Source organism: Ostrinia furnacalis, unplaced genomic scaffold (assembly GCF_004193835.3).
Source record: "Ostrinia furnacalis isolate ACB-3 unplaced genomic scaffold, ASM419383v2 OfSCF5472, whole genome shotgun sequence".
Classification (NCBI taxonomy): Eukaryota; Metazoa; Arthropoda; class Insecta; order Lepidoptera; family Crambidae; genus Ostrinia; species Ostrinia furnacalis.
In genome coordinates, this window is record NW_021135711.1 from 509,756 (window position 1) to 532,340 (window position 22,585).

Here is a 22,585-nt window from a genome sequence, read left to right on the forward strand (position 1 = left end):
GTTTCGGTTACGGTTACGGATATTTTTTTATTTCGGATATCTGAAAGTTTCGGTTACGGTTACGGATATCTGTGCTTTTTAGAATGCAATTTGCAATAGTTGTCCAACACGGTTCATACATGGCCGCACACTTTACATCAAATAAAAAGTAATAAAAAAATATAAATTGATACTAGATGGCATTATAAAGGTAAATCAGGCTGTTATGCCTTTACTAAAATGCTCTGCAAAAAAACAATTTAAACTGCATATCCGAAACTATCCGAATCTTGAATCGGTTTCGGTTACGGTTACGGATATCCATAACATCCCTGGTGTGACGTGCCGTGTCCCGCGCGGAGTGACGTCACGTGACGCCTACACGAGCGCGTAGAGGTGTCCGGCGCCGTCGACGCTCTTCTGCAGGTGCAGCTGGTGCACGATGGTGTCCGGGTTGTCCACCTCCTGCCGGACAGCGTATTATTATTACTTTTCGTAACATTTTGTTAACAATGAGGGCTATCGTTTTTATACTTAACAGTTGGCACTCCTGGCGATTGACAGGACCTTACTCTACAGTGGCGCCATCTTGATGGGTGCAAATGCGATAGTCCTCCTACCACTTTAGCGCTCACCAGTTGGCGCCACTGTCTTCGCTACTAGCAAGTGACAGGACCTTACTCTACAGTGGCGCCAACTGGTGAGCGCTAAAACGATAGCCCTCATTACATATTATGTACATAGGATGTCACAGCGTTCAAGGATTTGTCACACTGGATGCGTTCTGTCTCCGGTCAGGTTAATGTGAATGTAGCCCGTATCATGTATGAACAACATTGCCGGTCTCTATACATTTTGTATTGATGCGGTATGACCGTACGGGCACGAGCAAAGAACGCAAACCGCACCGCTGACAGATTGCCTTTTCACGACCGCTGATCAATAGCCCTGACCGACGATGTTGTTCATTCATGATGTAGGCTGCGTTCACTTTGATTTGTCGATCGGATTAGGAAGCCGAAGTGGCAATAGGCAGGGCACATAGTACGCAGAACTTACGGCCGATGGGGTAGCAAGTTTCTGGAGTGGAATCCACGTTTTTTTAATACATAACAATGCAGGTATTACGTACGTACCGGAAAACGCGGGACGTCCACCTACAAGGTGGACAGACAACCTCATAAAGGTAGCAGGAAGGCGTTGGATGCAGGTCGCTACCAACCGGGCGTTATGTAAATCATTGGGGGAGGCTTGTATTCAGCAGTGGCTAGTTACAGATAGCAGAGGTTCCAGAGTAAAACCAGGCATTTTTAAGATACCTTCCTATGTCAGTAACAAGATTATGTATATGGATAAGCTGGATACAGTGAAACAGCAAATTGAAAAGCACAGTAAAAGTTACCAACTGAGACTGGATAGTCACCGAAACGAACTCGCCTCTCAACTGCAAGGAACTGGCAGTCACCACTTCTCAAGACTGAAGAGACATAGCATTCAAATCCTAGCGAAAAGATACAGTGAAAGAATAAGAGATGACTCACTGGACTAGTTTCTTACTGAACGCCTCAAGAACCGGATTGGAATCAGACAGACGATTGGATTATTGTTTCTCAGAAAGAGATTGCCAAGTAGCAGAATAGAAAAGGAAAAAAAAATTGAGGTTTATGTTCAGCAATGGATGTCCTGTGGCTGAAATGTTGATGATGATGATGAATCGGTATAAACAAAGGGCACAGAATAATAATAAGTACTACGTACAGAAGTTTTACTTCGCGAAGGTATTTAAAAAAATGTATGCTCAATGTCATTAACAATATGGTGTAATTTAGCCTGTCTCAAGAGTCAAGCCCATTTTGTTGACAAACGTCAGTGATCGGCACTGCGCCGAAGCTATAGGGCTGACTTCGGTAAAATTATGTGACGTGAGGTGCCAAACTGCGGAAAATGGCGGAGGAAATACATGATTTAGCATGAATTATCATGAATAATATTAACTACTTATTTACCTCTCAGTATCTTGAGCCAACTTAAAAAAGTACATTCTGTGTTTTTATTATTATTTAGGCAGTTAAATACTGCACAGTTAAATACGCCATTTTCTTTATTTTCTTCCATCATACACAAGAATACGCGTGCGTGAGTCAATGTTCGCTCGTATGTGAGGCCTTGTCGAATAGTATCCTGTAGGTGGGCCATCGTGCGTGTTTTGTTTTCGATGTAAACTCGCGGAGATGAACAGGCCTGCAAAGGGTCTGACCTCGGGCTCGGCGTAGCCGTTGATCTCGACGGGGATCGTCTGTCCGTCGCGCGTGACGACCTGCAGCGAGTGCCCGTGGGCGGACGTGATGCGAGCCGCGTGCGTCCTGCATCAGACGCGAGTGTCTCACTGACCTCGGGCTCGGCGTAGCCGTTGATCTCGACGGGGATCGTCTGTCCGTCGCGCGTGACGACCTGCCTCGAGTGCCCGTGGGCGGACGGATGCGAGCCGCGTGCGTCCTGCATCAGATGCGAGTGTCTCACTGACCTCGGGCTCGGCGTAGCCGTTGATCTCGACGGGGATCGTCTGTCCGTCGCGCGTGACGACCTGCAGCGAGTGCCCGTCGGCGGACGTGATGGCGAGCCGCGTGCCGTCCTGCATCGTGAAGTGCAGCGGGTTGCCGTGCTCGTCCGTCACCTACACCATAAACACCTTTTATTTTTGACACCTTTCCACAATAATTCAAAATTACAACTTTTGTAAAAATACATTCTGGTCTTAAAAATGTAATTCATTTTAAATTACCTGTAATTTAAGATTTTTGGTTGCATTTTAATTGGAAAAAGTAGTTTGAGTTGACAAAATAGTGACGTCACTTACTTGTTATGCCATACAAAATCTATGGGAGTTTCGTTTTGACAGTTTTAAAAAGTACGTCAATTGATTGGTGGTGTCAACACGTCTATTTGATACTATAGGCGTAAAGCACTAGCTGACCCGGCGAGCTTCGTACCACCTATTTTCATCAGAATATGATTATAATGGTAAAAGGATTTTTTTAACTCGGTCCAGTAGTTTCGAAGCCCATCAACAAATCTTTTCTCTTTATAATATCAGTGTAGATGACTGCATGGTGACATGTGACGTCACAAATCATCCACGGCATAAATATGTCTGAAGTTTTGCCATATAAAAAGTTTGAGCTCACCGGCATGTGTTGCGTGGGCTCCGGCTGGCTGATCTCAGGTTCTTCCTCGGGTTCTTGGAGCTCTAATGCCTGGGGAATAAAATTAATATGTATTTGATATTACATTTGAAAAATAAATATGGTCGTTTCGTTAATCGTCTAATGGTATTGTCTTTTTGTTCTTAAAATAAAATAAGGATATTTTGTATGGTTCTGCAAGGCTTCCCCACAAGGTGAACTTATAATGGCTTATAAAGGTTGCAGGAAGTCGCTAGATGCGAGCAGCTTCCAACTGCAACCGGCTGATCTGAAAATCATTGGCGGAGGCCTATGTTTAGCGGATATCCTGTGGCTGAAATGAGTATAATTCTTCACCTGTTCAGCATCGATGATGTGGTAGGCGGGCTCGTCTGAGCCCACGTCGTAGGCCACGTAGATGACGCGCTCAGAATCCGAATCCCCAGCGTTGTCGAGCGCGGGCTCGGGCGAGGGCTCCGCTACCATCGCCACTGGGGCACCGCGCGAGGGCTCCGGCGCCAGGAGGCTCACTTGTTTGTGGACTTCTCTATATTGTATCTACAAGGCTTTACCTGTTCCGCGTTCATGCTAACTTTCCTGTATACCTGCTTGTAGTGTACCTAAATGTGCACGCACTATTCACTGGCTCACCGTCACACCAAGCGTCTTACTGCGGCGCGTCCGTCCTCGCCGGCGTCTGCCGTACGACTGTCATTCATAACGATGTCACGTGACTGCCTTTCACTTGTGTGCGTGAGACAGCGTATTGTATCTAAAGCCTGGTCCGTGAGCACGTAGAATCCCGTTCAATGACCCCAAGCTGCCCATCTTTGTCGCTCGCACGTAATTATGTTGCTGTCTCGCTCGCGCACTCACTGCGAGCGCGCGTCGCACAGTCGCGACAGCAACATAATTACGCGCGAGCGATAAGGATGGTAGCTTGGGGTCATTGGACAAAATTCTACGTACTCACAGACCGGGCTCTATATGTATCTACAAGGCTACCTGTTCAGCATCAATGATGTGGTAGGCGGGCTCGTCTGAGCCCACGTCGTAGGCCACGTAGATGACGCGCTCAGAATCCGAATCCCCAGCGTTGTCGAGCGCGGGCTCGGGCGAGGGCTCCGCTACGATCGCCACGGGGGCGGAGCGCTCGGGCTCCGGTGCTAGAAGGCTGATTTGTTTGTGGACTTGCTGTGGGGAACAAAGGTTTCAGATGAGTCACGGTTTTTAATTTTTAATCTATAGTCTGTTCGCCGAGAGTTGATAAAAAAAATTTAAATATCAGATGTTCTAAACTCATTATAAATTGCGGCCCGCTAATTATTTTTGTCTATATAATGAAAAAGTTGTTAGATTTATCATTATCTCTTTTAAATTTACGGGAATTATTCCGGTTAGGGCATACGTGGGTATACGGATCAAACACGTGGCGTCCATGTATTGGATAAAAAGTATTTCATTACTATGAAGTGGCTTACAGTGTATCCCAATGTTGGGCAAAGCCCTGCCCACTGTCATACCATTCATTTCGGTCTTATGTGAAATAAATCTATTCTGTTTCACACATTGCGGCCGGGGCGCTTGACGACAGCTGCGTGGCTCGTACCATGGTACTCAGTGCGCGTTGTGACAAACGACGCCCGCCATACAGAATGCGATAATAAAGCGACAGTCGCTATTGCAAGACATTTCATAATATTTATCAACTCTTGGCGAACAGACTTTAAGTATGTATAACTCAAAGGTGACTGACTGACTGACTGACTTAGTGATCTATCAACGTACAGCCCAAACCACTGGACGGATCGGGCTGAAATTTGGCATGCAGGTAGATGTTATGACGTAGGCATCCGCTACGAAAGGATGTTACGAAACTCCACCCCTAAGGGGGTAAAACGGGATCCACGCGTACGAAGTCGCGAGCGGCCGCTAGTATATTAAAATAAAGAAATTCAAATTCAAATTATTTATTGCATGTCACATCGATGATGTCACATGTGAAATCGCAACGAGATACTGTTAATTATTGTCATGTTGACTGCAAGCGAAGAACGCCATTACGAAAGGGTGTTTATGAGATGTCAAACGTCAGCGAGACTTCAGATATACTTCAGATTTATATGCTCTGTGACGTAATAATATGTCAATGTCACCTCTCTCGTGCCGTTCCCATACCTCAGACACTGATTGAGTTAAGCGCTGGTATAGTAATTGAGATCATATACGCATCATGTGTTAAACCACGTTAAAAAGTATGAACTGTATATTATATTGTATAAAATGTATAACTGTAATGTATAAAATGTATGACTTTGTTGGTGTACCTATCATAAATAAATAAAATAAATAGCGTGTCGGGTGTTACCTAGCGGTGCTCGAGCAGGCACTGGACAGTTACCTTGCGGTGCTTGTTCATGTTGGAGCAGTCGGCGAAGGTGCGCGGGCAGTGCGGGCAGCGGAAGGGTCGCTCGCCCGTGTGGCGGCGCGCGTGCTCGAGCAGGCACTAGGCAGTTACCTTGCGGTGCTTGTTCATGTTGGAGCAGTCGGCGAAGGTGCGCGGGCAGTGCGGGCAGCGGAAGGGTCGCTCGCCCGTGTGGCGGCGCGCGTGCTCGAGCAGGCACTAGGCAGTTACCTTGCGGTGCTTGTTCATGTTGGAGCAGTCGGCGAAGGTGCGCGGGCAGTGCGGGCAGCGGAAGGGTCGCTCGCCCGTGTGGCGGCGCGCGTGCTCGAGCAGGCACTAGGCAGTTACCTTGCGGTGCTTGTTCATGTTGGAGCAGTCGGCGAAGGTGCGCGGGCAGTGCGGGCAGCGGAAGGGTCGCTCGCCCGTGTGGCGGCGCGCGTGCTCGAGCAGGCACTAGGCAGTTACCTTGCGGTGCTTGTTCATGTTGGAGCAGTCGGCGAAGGTGCGCGGGCAGTGCGGGCAGCGGAAGGGTCGCTCGCCCGTGTGGCGGCGCGCGTGCTCGAGCAGGCACTAGGCAGTTACCTTGCGGTGCTTGTTCATGTTGGAGCAGTCGGCGAAGGTGCGCGGGCAGTGCGGGCAGCGGAAGGGTCGCTCGCCCGTGTGGCGGCGCGCGTGCTTGAGCAGCGCCCAGCGCTCCGCGAAGCCGCGCCCGCACCAGCCGCAGCGGTGCGCTCGCGCGCCCGCTTCTCGCCGCGCGTGCGCTGCGTACGCGGCCCGGGAGAGGAACCTGCGACATGTAGATGGGTTAAATCCTCGAGTTTTATTAGGAAGCTATTTAGGAAGCTATTAGGAAATATGATACACTCCCGCGAGCTACATTACGCTCACGCGAGCTACTGGGAGCTATATATAAAGCTGATTTTTTTTTATACAATTAGATTAAATATCAGACTATATCTTGCAATTAAAAATGGTTGCATATATTAAGGTATAATTGAGAAAAAAAATAAAAACAAAAATCACTAAAATAATTTTTCCTAATTAACTGAATGCGTTTACGAAGCACTTAATATGCTTATTATAGCCCGACCAGGAACATAAAAACCCTCGCCATGTTGCGGAAAACTAATGGTACTAATTTCTTTTAATGGCAACAGTAACTGAAAACTTCATTGACATGTCACCTTGCATGTCAATCTATTGCTGTCAAAGTGTAAACAAACTTTATTTTAAATGTGTGCAATTGATTTTGTAAATTAAATTGCTAAAATCTTTTTATAGTCGTGAAAGAAAAGTGGTTCACAATGTGTTAAAGTATTTGTCGAAGAGAAATACTAAGGGTTCGGACAATATTTTCATTGAATAATGTTTCCGACAAAGGTTGTCAAATTGACTGACATGTTTATCGCATAGTACAGTCCACTATGAAAATTAGCTGTGGTTTGTTTCAACTACCTATATTAAATATTTTTGTCACTTTGTAAGTGTTGAATTTTATGGAATTGGGAAAGAAGTACCGAGTTTGAAGCGTTCATGAGCAAACATTGCAGTTGAATATTCAAGTTCTGAATTTGATTATTGATAAATAATAAAATAAATCCTACTAGCTCGATTGATGGTTTCATTTAATTTATTTAAACCAGGTTACCTATAATAATATGTTTTCGTTAATTTATGATAATATCAAATTAGCCCGTAATCCTGAATCCTGATACATAAAGTTAGCCAATTAATTTAACACAAGTACTTACGACTGTACTCAGTGTTGCACTATCAAATGCAATTGACGCGCCTCTATGCCAGGGTTTTTATGTTCCTGGTCAGGCTATACTTGTAGTTTTAAGAGCTCTATGAAGTATTATAACATTTCTGAATTAAATGTTATTAGTTAACGAGTGAGAATATTTTTGCATAATTTTGAAGTAAAAAAATAGGTAACTTTGAATTTTTAAACCGCGAAAACTACGTGGAATTTTCAAACGGGAGTTTTACTATCATGTTTGTATAACTGAGCTCTATACGGTTCATCAAATAAATGAGAATGTCCGATTATACAGTCCCATAACACATTGTGGGACGTCGTGAAGTGGCGCCCGCACAGCGTGCATCCGTAGGGCTTCTCGCCGGTGTGGAGCGCTCTCGAGCTACTGGGAGCTACGACGGGCTCACGCGAGCTACTACTACTACTGCTCTCACCGCTTGCCGCACTGGTTGCAGGCGAAGGGCCGCTCGGCGGCGTGTCGGCGCGCGTGCAGGCGGTGCTGTGAGGAGGTGGTGAAGCGGCGCCCGCACAGTGTGCATCCGTAGGGCTTCTCGCCGGTGTGGATACGCTCGTGTGCTCGGGAGCAACAAGAGGCTCGCACGAGATACGATACGACCGCGTGAGTTACTGGGAGCTGCGAGTTATTGGGAGCTACGACGTACTCGCATGAGCTACCGGGAGCTGCGATGCGCTCAGGCGAGTTACTGGGAGCTAAGACGTACTCGCACGAGCTACTGGGAGCTACGACGGGTTCACGTGAGCTACAGGGAGCTATGACAGGCTCACGCGAGCTACTGGGAGCTACGAACGGCTCTCGCGAGCTACTGGGAGCTACGACGGGCTCACGCGAGCTACTGCGACCTACGNTGACATGTTTATCGCATAGTACAGTCCACTATGAAAATTAGCTGTGGTTTGTTTCAACTACCTATATTAAATATTTTTGTCACTTTGTAAGTGTTGAATTTTATGGAATTGGGAAAGAAGTACCGAGTTTGAAGCGTTCATGAGCAAACATTGCAGTTGAATATTCAAGTTCTGAATTTGATTATTGATAAATAATAAAATAAATCCTACTAGCTCGATTGATGGTTTCATTTAATTTATTTAAACCAGGTTACCTATAATAATATGTTTTCGTTAATTTATGATAATATCAAATTAGCCCGTAATCCTGAATCCTGATACATAAAGTTAGCCAATTAATTTAACACAAGTACTTACGACTGTACTCAGTGTTGCACTATCAAATGCAATTGACGCGCCTCTATGCCAGGGTTTTTATGTTCCTGGTCAGGCTATACTTGTAGTTTTAAGAGCTCTATGAAGTATTATAACATTTCTGAATTAAATGTTATTAGTTAACGAGTGAGAATATTTTTGCATAATTTTGAAGTAAAAAAATAGGTAACTTTGAATTTTTAAACCGCGAAAACTACGTGGAATTTTCAAACGGGAGTTTTACTATCATGTTTGTATAACTGAGCTCTATACGGTTCATCAAATAAATGAGAATGTCCGATTATACAGTCCCATAACACATTGTGGGACGTCGTGAAGTGGCGCCCGCACAGCGTGCATCCGTAGGGCTTCTCGCCGGTGTGGAGCGCTCTCGAGCTACTGGGAGCTACGACGGGCTCACGCGAGCTACTACTACTACTGCTCTCACCGCTTGCCGCACTGGTTGCAGGCGAAGGGCCGCTCGGCGGCGTGTCGGCGCGCGTGCAGGCGGTGCTGTGAGGAGGTGGTGAAGCGGCGCCCGCACAGTGTGCATCCGTAGGGCTTCTCGCCGGTGTGGATACGCTCGTGTGCTCGGGAGCAACAAGAGGCTCGCACGAGATACGATACGACCGCGTGAGTTACTGGGAGCTGCGAGTTATTGGGAGCTACGACGTACTCGCATGAGCTACCGGGAGCTGCGATGCGCTCAGGCGAGTTACTGGGAGCTAAGACGTACTCGCACGAGCTACTGGGAGCTACGACGGGTTCACGTGAGCTACAGGGAGCTATGACAGGCTCACGCGAGCTACTGGGAGCTACGAACGGCTCTCGCGAGCTACTGGGAGCTACGACGGGCTCACGCGAGCTACTGCGACCTACGACGTATTCATGCGAACTGCTGGGAGCTACGACGTACTCGCGAGAGCTACTAAGAGCTACGACGGGCTCACGCGAGCTACTGATGGCTACGAAGCGCTCGCGCGAGCTACTGGGAGCTACGACCGGCTCTCGCGAGCTACTGGGAGCTACGACGCACTTGCGCGAGCTACTGGGAGCTACGACGGTCTCTCGCGAGCTACTGGGACCTAATACTGCTGCACTCACCGCTTGCCGCACTGGTTGCAAGCGAAGGGCCGCTCGGCGGCGTGGCGGCGCGCGTGTAGCCGATGCTGTGAGGAGGTGGTGAAGCGGCGGCCGCACAGCGTGCATCCGTAGGGCTTCTCGCCGGTGTGGATGCGCTCGTGAGCTACGACGCACTTGCGTGAGCTAGTGGGAGTTACGACGGTCTCTCGCGAGCTAATGGGAGTTAAGAACGGCTCTCGCGAGCTACTGAGAGCTACGACGGGCTCACGCGAGCTACTGGGAGCTACGACGGTCTCTCGCGAGCTACTGGGAGCTACGACGGGCTCACGCGAGCTACTGGGACCTAATACTGCTACACTTACCGTTTGCCGCACTGGTTGCAGGCGAAGGGCCGCTCGGCGGCGTGGCGGCGCGCGTGCAGGCGGTGCTGTGAGGAGGTGGTGAAGCGGCGCCCGCACAGCGTGCATCCGTAGGGCTTCTCGCCGGTGTGGATGCGCTCGTGCTCTGACAAGTTGCCCTTTTGGCTGAACGACTTGCCGCAGGAACCACATGAATACGGCTTCTGACCTAAAAATGACGACTTTTATTAAAATCTGAGGGTTGTTACATACACAAGTGAGTTAGGCATTAATCGGCACAAACGGGCAGCTGAGTTATTAAGAATAATATGCCCCGTATAAGTTGGTAATTTCTCCGGGTTGGCTTTGTCGTTCAACAGATGAGCCGGTTCTGGAATGGAGGCCGCGTACCGGAAAACGCAGCGTGTGACGTCCACTCACAAGGTGGACCGACGACCTGATAAAGGTAGCAGGAAGGCGCTGGATGCAGGCCACTACCAACCGTGCGATGTGGAAGTCATTGGGGGAGGCCTATGTTCAGCAGTGGACGTCCTATGGCTAAAATTAAGAAGATGATGATGATCCGCCGACGAATGTCCAATTTTAGAACATTAACTCGAGGCTCCAATGGCCCCAGAGGACACTGTCGGGTTTTTAGAGAATATCCCCGCCAGAAATAGGCCGAAGGAGACAGTCAGTGGGTATGCGTATGCACAAAGCATTTCCCGACGGAAAAAAATGACGTTCAACCAACACTGCCGAAGTGACAGCAGACAGAAAGAAGTGCCGGCTGTCTTTATGTGTAGCAATCCTGATTCCTGACGCGCAAAATGTAACTTTATTACCAAGTAATAAGACATACCTGTGTGCCATCGCATGTGCAACGTGAGGCTGGTCTTGTGCGCGAACTTGTGCTTGCAAATCTCGCATGAGAAGCGCTTCACGCCTGAGTGGAGCAGCGCGTGGTTTAGAAGGTTCGCCTTCGTCTTGAACGACGCGTTGCAAGTCTGGAAGTTAGAATAGAGAAAAATTATACAGTTTGTTCGTTCGTTTCAGCCAAATGACGAACACTGTGGACAAAGGCCTCCCCCAAGGATTTCCATAACGACCGATTTTGCATTATCCGCATCTAGGAACTTCACGCGACCTTCACCAGGTCGTCGGTCCACCAAGAGGGTCTGCCCTCACTGAAGACGTAACTAATAAAAATGGAAATAAACATGCAGTATCGTAATGCGGCATAAAGATGGACGTGTTATTATTATAGGAGATCGAGTGCGACACAAAAATGACCGTGTGTGGTGGTACAAAGGTGGACATGTGCAGTTCAAAGGTGGACCTGTGCATTTCAAAGATGGACCTACGCAGTTCAAAGGTGGACCTGCGCAGTTCAAAGGTGGCCCTGTGCAGTACAAAGGTAGCCCTGTGTAGTTCAAAGGTGGACCTGTGCAGTTCAAAGGAGGACCTGTGCAGTTCAAAGATGGACCTACGCAGTTCAAAGGTGGACCTGCGCAGTTCAAAGGTGGCCCTGTGCAGTACAAAGGTAGCCCTGTGTAGTTCAAAGGTGGACCTGTGCAGTTCAAAGGTGGACCTGCGCAGTTCAAAGGTGGACCTGCGCAGTTCAAAGGTGGCCCTGTGCAGTACAAAGGTGGACCTGTGCAGTTCAAAGGTGGACCTGTGCAGTTCAAAGGTGGACCTGTGCCGTTCAAAGGTGGACCTGTGCAGTTCAAAGGTGGACCTGTGCAGTTCAAAGGTGAACCTGTGCAGTTCAAAGGAGGACCTGTGCTGTTTAAAGGTGGACTTGTGCTGTTTAAAGGTGGACCTGTACCGTTCAAAGATGGACCTGTGCAGTTCAAAGGTGGACCTTCCCAGTTCAAAGGCGGACCTGTGCAGTTCAAAGGTGGACCTGCCCAGTTCAAAGGCGGACCTGTGCAGTTCAAAGGTGGACCTGTGCTGTTTAAAGGTGGACCTGTGCAAAACAAAGGTGGATCTGTGCAGTTCAAAGGTGGACCTGTGCAGTTCAAAGGTGGATTTTTACCGTTTAAAGGTGGACCTGCGCAGTTCAAAGATGGACCTGTGCAGTTCAAAGTTGGAACTGTGCAGTAAAAAGGTGTACCTGTGCAGTTCAAAGAAGGACCTCTGTCATACCAATATCAGTTGCGTGACAAGGTGATATTCACGGCTCCTTGACTCATGACTGACCTTGCAGGTGAAGGGCCGGTGCTGCGAGTGCACGAGCTGGTGGCGCGCGAGCAGCTGCTTGTGCTTGAAGTGCTTGCCGCACTTGCTGCAGATGTAGCGCTGGCCCGCGTGCTCCGCTTCTTTGTGGTACACCACGGATGACGGGTGGTTGAGGACCTGTGGGATTGTTTAAAAGTTAAAATAGATGAAGTTCATCAGCCTTTAAGTGAAAAATTACCCAAAGGAATACTTGACGTGGAAAAGCAATCCTATTTTATGTACACGTAGACCGCTCCGCTAGACATCTCTAGCACATTCTTCTTTGGCGGGACTATTCCCACCTCTCGTTCCCACCACTGCAACTCCTGTGTAGCCAGGATCTACAGCTTGACCGCCACAAAAACCCAACCAATGAAGGTCAAGTTTGTCCCGGGGGAAAGTTAAACTGTCATTGGACCCGCAACGAAATTAATCAGAAGAACATAGGAGGAGTTCGAAAACACAACTGCAAGAAACAACAACTACAAAAACTGCAACTGCTAGTTACTTTTGAGTTGCATCTAAGTTTCTGCCATAGCGTCCGTTGAGAGACCACACATGACGCGACCAGTTTGAAACTTTCAGTTTCAGTTTCATTCATCAGAATCATCACAAAGTTGCAGTTTCGTTGCAGTTGCGTTTCACCGTCTTTTCTGGGCCTTACTCACCCGAAAGCGTCACACGATTCGCACAGCAATAGACTTACAGTTACGCACATCTCCTTTTCCTCTCGGCTCGTCTCATCTCTACTTTGGTGAAAACCCTGGCCTATAGCCTCTATACAATATACACAAAGTATGCAGTCCTATACCTTTCCGCACAGGTCGCAGGCGTATGACAGCTGACAGTTACGCACATCTCCTTTTCCTCTCGTCTCATCTCTACTTTGGTGAAAACCCTGGCCTATAGCCTCTGTACAATATACACAAAGTATGCAGTCCCATACCTTTCCGCACAGGTCGCAGGCGTATCCCTTGGCGTGTTTGCCGCGGCGGTGCGACACAACGTGTAGTGACAGCGAGCGAGGATACGCGAACTTGGCGCCGCATTCGCCGCAGGTGTATGGCCGCTCGCCCTGGTGGGTCGCCTGGGGAAATATGAGACTAATGTAGAAGAATTTAGAGGCGATAATTGCTTGTCGAGCCTTGATGTGTCGCCTGGAGAAATATGAGTCTAATTTAGAAGAATTTAGAGGCGATAATGGCCTGTCGAGCCTTAGTGGACAGCCTGGAGAAATATGACTCTAATGTAGAAGAATTTAGAGGCGATAATTGCTTGTCGAGCCTTGATGTGTCGCCTGGAGAAATATGAGACTAATGTAGAAGAATTTAGAGGCGATAATTGCCTGTCGAGCCTTGGTGGGTAGCCTGGAGAAATATGAGTCTAATTTAGAAGAATTTAGAGGCGATAATGGNTTGCCTGTCGAGCCTTGGTGGGTGGGTGGCCTGGAGAAATATGAGTCTAATTTAGAAGAATTTAGAGGCGATAATGGCCTGTCGAGCCTTAGTGGATGGCCTGGAGAAATATGAGACTAATGTAGATTAATAAGAGGCAATAATTGCCTGTGTCGAGCCTTGGTGGACTGCCTGGAGAAATATGAGACTTATGCCCGTTTTCACCATCAATCCCTTATTTTAAGTGACTTCTATGGTAACTTATAACAGAAATTTTGTTCACATCGGGGTCACTTAAAAGTTAGGGATTGATGGTGAAAACGGGCATAATATAGAAGAATTTAGAGGCAATAATTGCGTTAATGGGCTGCCTGGTGAAAGATGACTCTAATGAAGAATAATATAGAACGTTTTTCTTAACGATATCGGTAAATGCCAATTCGATGGTCGGTAGTTCGATCGAGCTGGAGGAGTTAACCTACTCTAGAACAAGAGAAATAATGTCGAAAGGTGCTTAAAAGTTAAAGTAATAAATAAATAGGTTGAGTACCTTAATGTGCATAGATTTGCTTTGCTTAGAGCTGAACATTTTGTCGCAGTGGTTGCATTTTAACTTCGGTTTGCCTTTTTTGGTTTTCTCTTCGTCTTCAGGATCATTTGGTAAATTCATTGTGAGCACATCTGTAAATAAAAAAAATAGTTGTTTGAAGATTTTCCAAAAAAAAATGTCAGTTATAAAATTTTGAATAACGTTGTAAATGTCTAGTGATTGTTAAGTTAAACCTATGCTTCCTTCAAGGATTGGTGGATAGAATGTTAGTAATTGAGATTGGTATTGCCAGTGATCAAGGGGCGTAGTGTGAGTTTACAATTTACATCAAACTTCGTCATTAGTGAACGCGTAAAAAATGACATTAAATGTATGACGGATTGTACAGCGCCCCTAGCGGAAACTTTCAAACTAAAATTTTCATATAAATATTTTTATAACGCGTTCACTAGTGAGGAAACTAACACTCGTATTCAGAAACATTACTATGAGGTCTCACAGTGAGCGTAGACGCACAGGGTGACAGACGAACCAATCACAGAGCTATTCAGCGCTGTGAGTTCGACTTGCTGCTTCACTTAAGCGAGCATCGTTTGTGAATACTACGGGCGTATGCCCTCAGAAATGCAATCGTTACTTTGGGTTGGTGTTGCCAATAATCAAAAATATTTTTTTTTATCCACAACGAGGAAGCTCTTGGCCTGTATCTCACCTGATGGTAAGTGACGATCAGGCCGAAGGTGGAAACGAGCTTCACCCGGAATCGTCAACCACAGAGGAACTGGCTATCTTACCTCTAACTGCCGGAACACAACAATGCTGTTAACATTGTTGTTATGGCGACAGACTTAGATAAGATGGTGACTAGCCAGGCGGACTTAGAACAAGCCCTACCACCAACCAAACCGAACAGAAAAATCTGCCCCTACTGGGAATCGAACCCGGGACCTCTGCGTCTGAAGCAGGTGGTCTTACCACTAGACCACAGAGGCGGTTATAGTTCCAAAATACTGAACTGTCCTATGCATGACATTGACAGTGGGGCGCCACCGTCAATACCGGATCACTGGTTCCGATTTTTGCCATGTTGGAAACCATAATAGTTGAACGATGGTAGCGTCCCCCTGTCATTGAGTTTGGTGGGACAGTTCAGCTTGGGTCATGTATATTTATGTATCTTACTGTCATCACCAGTGGTGTCGGGCATGACGTCATTGTTGACGTCACTCGTAGCCTGCTTCGTGGTCTGGGCCGGCTGCGGCGGCTCCGGGGGCTCCGCGCTAAGGTCGGGCAGGCCTTCGCAGACATTTGGCGTCTCAACGTCTGGTGCTAGCGGATCTTTGGGAGCTTCTATTAGCACTTCAGCGTGGGTCGGGAACTGGAATAGCGATGTTTTTGAATGAGTGAGTGAGCATGAAGTTTACTGATAGAGCCAAAGCTCTAAGCCATTGGTTCCCAAACTTATTTGAGACGCGCTCCCCGCGCCCCCCCTCCTCCAGTCAAGATTATTTATTGGTCGTATCAAGCAGTCTGGAATGCATTTTCTCAGCGGTCGCAGGTTTTTTATACTTAAGTACACAGATGGCCCGCGCCCCCCTTTAAAGGTCTTTGCGCCTCTCCAGGGGGGCGCGCCCGCCGCCTTGGGAACTCATGCTCTAAGCCAGCGGTTCCCGAATGGTGGTCCGCGGAACCCTGGGGTTCCGTGGAAAGGCCGCAAGGGTTCCGTAAAAAATACTATCCCACGTTTCGTGACCGACGTTGTTCGCGCGCACCGACTTGTTTACGCACAAGGGAGGGGCAGGGCGTGCGGGCGGAGTAGTTCGGGGGTTCCGCTAGGAAAAGTTTAATCAATTAGGGTTCCTTGGCAAAAAAAAATTGGGAAACCCTGCTCTAAGCTACTTTTAGGTGATAAATTATGTGATACAGCCACAACTCATAATCGGTCAAAACCACTTTTGAGTGCGAAAATCAGTCAAAAGTAAACCACTTTTGATTGATTATGAGTTTTGACTGCAACATAACAGTTTTACACTTTGTTTATTTGTGCAGTTATTAAACTTGAATTAGAGAAATTCAGGTGAAAGTCTACGTCTGATGTCCGGAGCGGTACGCGGGTGCACCGCTCCGGCTTAGCAAGTTTAAGCGTAGGTCCTTCATCACCATCTTTTCAGCCATAGAACGTCCACTGCTGTACATAGGCCAATATAATTTGCAGATTGCCCGGTTGGTAGCGGCGGCGGCCTGCATCCAGCGTCTTCCTTCTACAGGTAGTCTGTCCACCATATGGTGGTTGGTAGCTCCATTTAGCCTCCAGCTACCTCGTCGCCTGGTGCTGCTGGAAATGCAGGTGCGTGGGCAGCATCCAGCGCCTCCCTGTTACCTCCATAAGGTCGTCCGTCCACCATGCAGCAGCCACCTACCTCTTCGTCCGCGTCGGCGGGCGGCACGAGGCGGCCTGTATGCCCCGCGCGCGCCTGGTGCTGTTCAAACTGCAGCTGGTAGCGGGCTCGAGGTCGTCTGTCCACCATGCAGCGGCCACCTACCTCTTCATCAGCGTCGGCGGGCAGCACAAGGCGGCCTGTGTGTCCTGCACGCGCCTGGTGCTGTTGGAACTAGAGACGCGTGGGCAGCTGGTAGCGGGCTCGAGGTCGTCCGTCCACCATGCAGCGGCCACCTACCTCTTCGTCCGCGTCGGCAGGCAGTACAAGGCGGCCTGTATGTCCCGCGCGCGCCTGGTGCTGTTCAAACTGCAGCCGCGTGGGCAGCTGGTAGCGGCCTCGAGTTCGTCTGTCCACCATGCAGCGGCGACCTACCTCTTCGTCCGCGTCGGCGGGCAGCACAAGGCGGCCTGTATGCCCTGCACGCGCCTGGTGCTGTTCAAACTGCAGCCGCGTGGGCAGCTGGTAGCAGCCTGCATCCAGCTTCTTCCTTCTACAAGTCTGTCCACCATAATTATAGTGGTTGGTAATTCCATTTAGCCTCCACCTACCTCGTCGCCTGGTGCTGCTGGAACTACAGGCGCGTGGGGAGCATCCAGCGCCTCCCTGTTACCTCCATAAGGTCATCCGTCCACCATGCCACTGGCCACCTACCTCTTCATCCGCGTCGGCAGGCAGTACAAGGCGGCCTGTATGCCCTGCACGCGCCTGGTGCTGTTCAAACTGGAGGCGCGTGGGCAGCGTGGCACCGCATTCCCGACAGCGGTAGCGCACCGGCCCGTGCGATGCCACGTGCGACATGTAGCGGCCGACGCACGAGAATTGGAGACCGCAGATGTCGCATTCTTGGGGACCTTGGCGCGAACGACCTGGGAACAGTGGAACGCGTTGTGTTAAGAGTACGTTCTAGTGTAGTACCAGCGTTCCATAAAAAGTAAGAACCAGGAGCGGGCGGTACCTAAACACGATTGATTCTTAAGTCAAGTACCTATAAAGCTCACCCGAGTCTTCGCGAAGGCCGATAATTTCGCGCTCGCTTTCTTGCAAGTGGCCGATATGCAACGAGCACCGCCTTACCCCCAGGCCCAAGCCTGCCTTGGTCTTCGCCCTTGACCACCACAACGAGCTACCTGGAGTCTTCCCGGTGCCCGATGAATGCGCTCGACCTCCGGTCGCCCTAAGGAATATACCTGCCCCGGTCTTTACTCTTGACGACAACAACGAGCTCGACAGTCTTCTCTATGTCCTCGGACTATCAAGGCGACTAGCACTAATTACCAACCATAAAACACATCGACTCACCCTTGGGCCCCTACCACGCAGTAGCGGCGTAAGGGGGAGGGGGCGGTGGGGGCGGTCCGCCCCAGGTGCCAAGCATCAGGGGGTGACAAAGTCGCGCAGATTAGTACTACGCATCTGCATGGCAAGGACGGTCGTGATGTCAGGGGTGCCTTTATTACGCCGCCACTGCTACCACGGCCTTTGCCCTTGACCACCACAAGTAACTCCCCGGAGTCTTCTCTGTGGCCTATGACCTCGTACTCTTTTCGCAACCGCTTGCACTCCGCCCCGACTACCAGATGTGTAGGAGACATCAACTCACCTTTAGGCCTACCACAGCCTTTGCCCTTGACCACCACAACTAACTCCCCGAAGTCTTCCCGATGCCCGATGACTTCAAGCTTTCGTGGCGGCCGCTTGCACTCCGCCCCGGCTTGCTCTAAGTACAGTTCAAGCATTCTAGCCTACCAGATACGCAACAAGTATCAACTCACCCTTAGGTCTGCCGCGGCCTTTGCTCTTGACCACCACAACTAACTCCCCGGAGTCTTCTCTATGGCCGATGACCTCGGGCTCTCTCGGCAGGCGCTTGCGCTCGGCCTCGGCTTATTCTAGTCAACCAGATACCATAAAGTATCAACTCACCCTTAGGTCTACCACGGCCTTTGCCCTTGACCACCACCACGAGTTCCCCAGAGTCTTCTCTATGGCCGATGACCTCGGGCTCTCGTGGTAGCCGCTTGCGCTCGGCCTCTGCTTATTCTAGCCAATCAGATACATAAAGTATCGACTCACCTTTGGGTCTGCCGCGGCCTTTGCCCTTGACCACCACAACTAACTCCCCGGAGTCTTCCCGATGCCCGATGACTTCAAGCTTTCGTGGCGGCCGCTTGCACTCTGCCCCAGGTTGCCAAACCTATAGGATGCATCAACTCATCCTTGGGTCTACCACAGGCCTTGCCCTTGACCACCACCACGAGTTCACCAGTCTTCTCGATGGCCGATGACCTTGGGTTCCCTCGGCGGCAGCTTGCGCTCGGCCTCAGTTTGCCAAACCTATAGGATGCATTCACTCACCCTTGGGCCTGCCGCGGCCTTTGCCCTTAACCACCACGACGAGTTCCCCAGAGTATTCTCTATGGCCGATGACCTCGGGCTCTCTCGGCAGGCGTTTGCGCTCGGCTCCAATTTGCCAAACCTATAGGATGCATTCACTCACCCTTGGGCCTGCCTCGGCCTTTGCCCTTGACCACCACCACGAGTTCCCCGGAGTCTTCTCTATGGCCGATGACCTCGGGCTCTCTCGGCAGGCACTTGCGCTCGGCCTCGGCTTACTCTAGCCAATCAGATCCATAAAGTATCGACTCACCTTTGGGTCTGCCTCGGCCTTTGCCCTTAACCACCACGACGAGTTCCCCAGAGTCTTCTCTATGGCCGATGACCTCGGGTTCCCTCGGCGGCCGCTTGCGCTCACCCTCAGTTTGCCAAACCTATAGGATGCATTCACTCACCCTTGGGTCTCCCGCGGCCTTTTCCCTTAACCACCACGACGAGTTCACCAGAGTCTTCTCGATGGCCGATGACCTCGGGTTCCATCGGCGGCCGCTTGCGCTCGGCCTCAGTTTGCCAAACTTATAGGATGCATCCACTCACCTTTAGGTCTACCACGGCCCTTTGCCCTTAACCACCACGACGAGTTCCCCAGTCTTCTTGATGCCTGATAACCTCGGCTCTTTTGGCGGCCGCTATCACTCCACACCGGCTTACCCAAATGCCAGACCTACAAGCATCAACTCACCCTTGGGCCTGCCGCGGCCTTTGCCCTTAACCACCACGACGAGTTCCCCAGAGTCTTCTCTATGGCCGATGACCTCGGGCTCTCTCGGCAGGCGTTTACGCTCGGCTCCAATTTGCCAAACCTATAGGATGCATTCACTCACCCTTGGGCCTGCCTCGGCCTTTGCCCTTAACCACCACGACGAGTTCCCCAGAGTCTTCTCGATGGCTGATGACCTCATGCTCTCTTGGCGGCTACTTGCGGTCGCACTCTGCCCCAGGTTGCCAAACCTATAGGATGCATTCACTCACCTTTAGGTCTACCGCGGCCTTTTCCCTTAACCACCACGACGAGTTCGCCAGAGTCTTCTCTATGGCCGATGACCTCGGGCTCTCTCGGCAGGCGTTTGCGCTCGGCCTCGGCTTTGTTCTCCTCGTCTTCATCTCCGTCGATCACGCCCTCCTCTTTGAATATCCTCTCCAGCTCTTTGCCCTGGAAGGTGACGTTGTATCTAAATAAGGGTACCGAAATCTGTATCCAACAGTGTGGATTTATGAATACAAATGTGATAAGGGACACTAGTGGGTCTCTAAAAAACAAAATGGAAAGAAAATTCTCAGCTATGAAAATAAAGCTTAGCCCTCAAGACTATAATGTAGGTAGACATAGGGTGCGTTTCAGCCAAATGACGCTCACTGCAGGACAAAGGCATCCCTCAAAGATCCTCATTATGGATAGAAACATAGAGTAAGACATATTTATTTTTGCTAGAAATCATAATTACTTATTCTAGAAATATAACAGCGTTATTACTAAATATCTGAGTAAAAAATACCATAATTCCTTGAGTTGTCCTCAATGATTTGTCTTACTGAAGCATTTACTTACTGTCTTTTTTGAAAATATCTTGGAAATCTTTTCTACAGTACCAACCTGAACAGCCTCCTTATACCGCGTGGGAGTCTTCCTTCGCCGCTTGCCAGTGGTTTCCACCGCCTCAGTCTTGGGCAGCTCCGCCTGCTTCAGGGCGGTATCCTGGGCCTGCGCCTTCTCCATGTTAGCCTTGGTCTTCTTGGGCGGGCGGCCGCGCTTGCGCTTCGGCTTGTCCAAACCGGCGGCTGCTAGCGCCGCCGGGTGCTCCTCTTGATACACGCCGTCGGTTGTTACTGAGGAGATATGAGGTTAGTTTGGTGATTGGTAACAGTTCTTGTAGTGTTGCAAGCTTGCAAGTATTACAGAAATGTACATTTCGTATGTTAATCTAAGGTTTCAGCCGAAAGACATCCACTGCTGAACAAAAAGGTTTTCCACAAAGACCGGTTCTGCGCCGCCCGCAAATGTACATTTAGCTGGTTTCAATGTAAAACAGGCCCGATCAGTGTCAAGACTGGAGGCATTTATCCTGACACCAGTTTACAAAAAAGGTGTGCTTTAGATACTACATCTTTACTTAAAAACAAACTACGAGTAAACAAAGCATGTATTCCAGTCATAGGTGACGATATGGACAAGTAATAAAATTAGAGTTAAACTCACAAACTCATCGAACAAACCCGATGGTTAAAAAAAAGAAAATCAGTAAGCATTAGTTCTAGTTAATTTAAGTTATTCTTGTTATTTTAAGTAATAGTAAATTTTATAATTAATCCTTACTTTCATAGACCATAGTGTCCGTTAAAACATTTTCTTCAGTCATGGTGGAAATTTCATTATTACTTTTATACTCCTTCTCTCTTTGATAAAGTTCACGGATGACTTTCTGAAATGTAAATCTTTTAGTTAGTTGAATGAAGTGATAGTTGTAGATCATAATAAAATAATGATAAGCTTTTTGTTTTCTATATTTTGTAACAGAAATTGCTTGTTTAAAAATTCATATGAGTTTAAACATAGAAAGAAAAGAAGCATTCAATAGTTTACAGATCAAGGTCTATGAACTAGAAAACTAAAAGAAGATTAATCTTAATCACACCTGGCCATTGTAGATGAGAGTAAAAAATTCAACAGTAGCTTCCAATTGTATAGTACATCCGGGGCAGATGGTACGGGGCAGTTGGCCATCATCTGATACCTAGAAACATCCAATACAATAGTAATATGTTCACTGGTGTATCAAGTAAAAGAGATGTAATGGGATTTGATTTAGTGTATATTATATAAGATTTATAAGGAAAAACTTTTGCCCTTGGATGGACATAAATTACTTTTCAATCATAGAATTAAAGCTTTCTATAAAGTTGAACTATGTGCACTGAATAGTGCGTTATTCGTTACTATTAGGGGATATGAGCCAAAGCTTGGGCAGTTAGGTCCAAGAAATAGTAATCTACAAAAAGTTCAGAAAACTTTGAAATACATACAAATATTTGCATCAAAAACTGGCGCCATCAAAATTGCTGACAATGCAAATTGACAATCATTCGATTTGGTTAGCAAGACAAACGAATCATTGAAACAAGAACGCGTTAGATATGCATTTAATTGATATCATAAAACAATATAAATTTAGAGAAGAATTATTCCTAATTGTTTTGTGAAGAAAATAATAATCTAAATGTATAAAGTTATGAAAATGATAATATTTTCAAGATAATCCGCCATGTTGAATTCCTTGCAGAGTCAAAACAATTACAATAAAATTGATTGTTTTACCTTCAGGGGTAGATATGTATTGATAAGTTCACCCAAGTTTTGAGTATTTTCTTCACAAGAATATAGCAATGTTCCATTATCATTTTCTTCTCCACATAATCTACAAACTGTAGAATTGTAGAGAAACACTTCCATCATTGCAAAGATGCCAGCGCCATCTATTTCCGTTTGCGAATTTCGATTGCCATTTCTTGGTAGTATTTTTTTATGTTCAACGTTTGGTTATCCGATAAAGTACCAAAACAAAAATATTATATCAAATTATTATTTCAAGTTTAACTATTGTGATAAATTCATTAACAAA

At 48.0% G+C, this 22,585-nt stretch overlaps 1 protein-coding gene across 1 annotated transcript; it reads right to left on the reverse strand.

Moving 5' to 3' along the window:
• Nucleotides 1-247: 247 nt before the first annotated feature.
• On the reverse strand, nt 248-22,496 carry LOC114361227 (zinc finger protein 271). Its single transcript, XM_028316212.1, has 19 exons — nt 22,282-22,496; nt 21,602-21,700; nt 21,283-21,388; nt 20,563-20,795; nt 19,941-20,121; nt 17,226-17,440; nt 15,316-15,511; nt 14,134-14,264; nt 13,136-13,276; nt 12,172-12,327; nt 10,832-10,976; nt 9,994-10,198; nt 9,653-9,934; nt 6,148-6,352; nt 4,338-4,355; nt 3,519-3,689; nt 3,165-3,233; nt 2,504-2,653; nt 248-444 (listed from the first exon to the last, which is right to left on the reverse strand). The coding sequence occupies exons 1-19, from the start codon at nt 22,417-22,419 to the stop codon at nt 358-360; spliced, it is 2,928 nt and encodes a 975-aa protein (XP_028172013.1). The 5' UTR covers nt 22,420-22,496; the 3' UTR covers nt 248-357.
• Between the last annotated feature and the right edge of the window lie 89 nt (nt 22,497-22,585).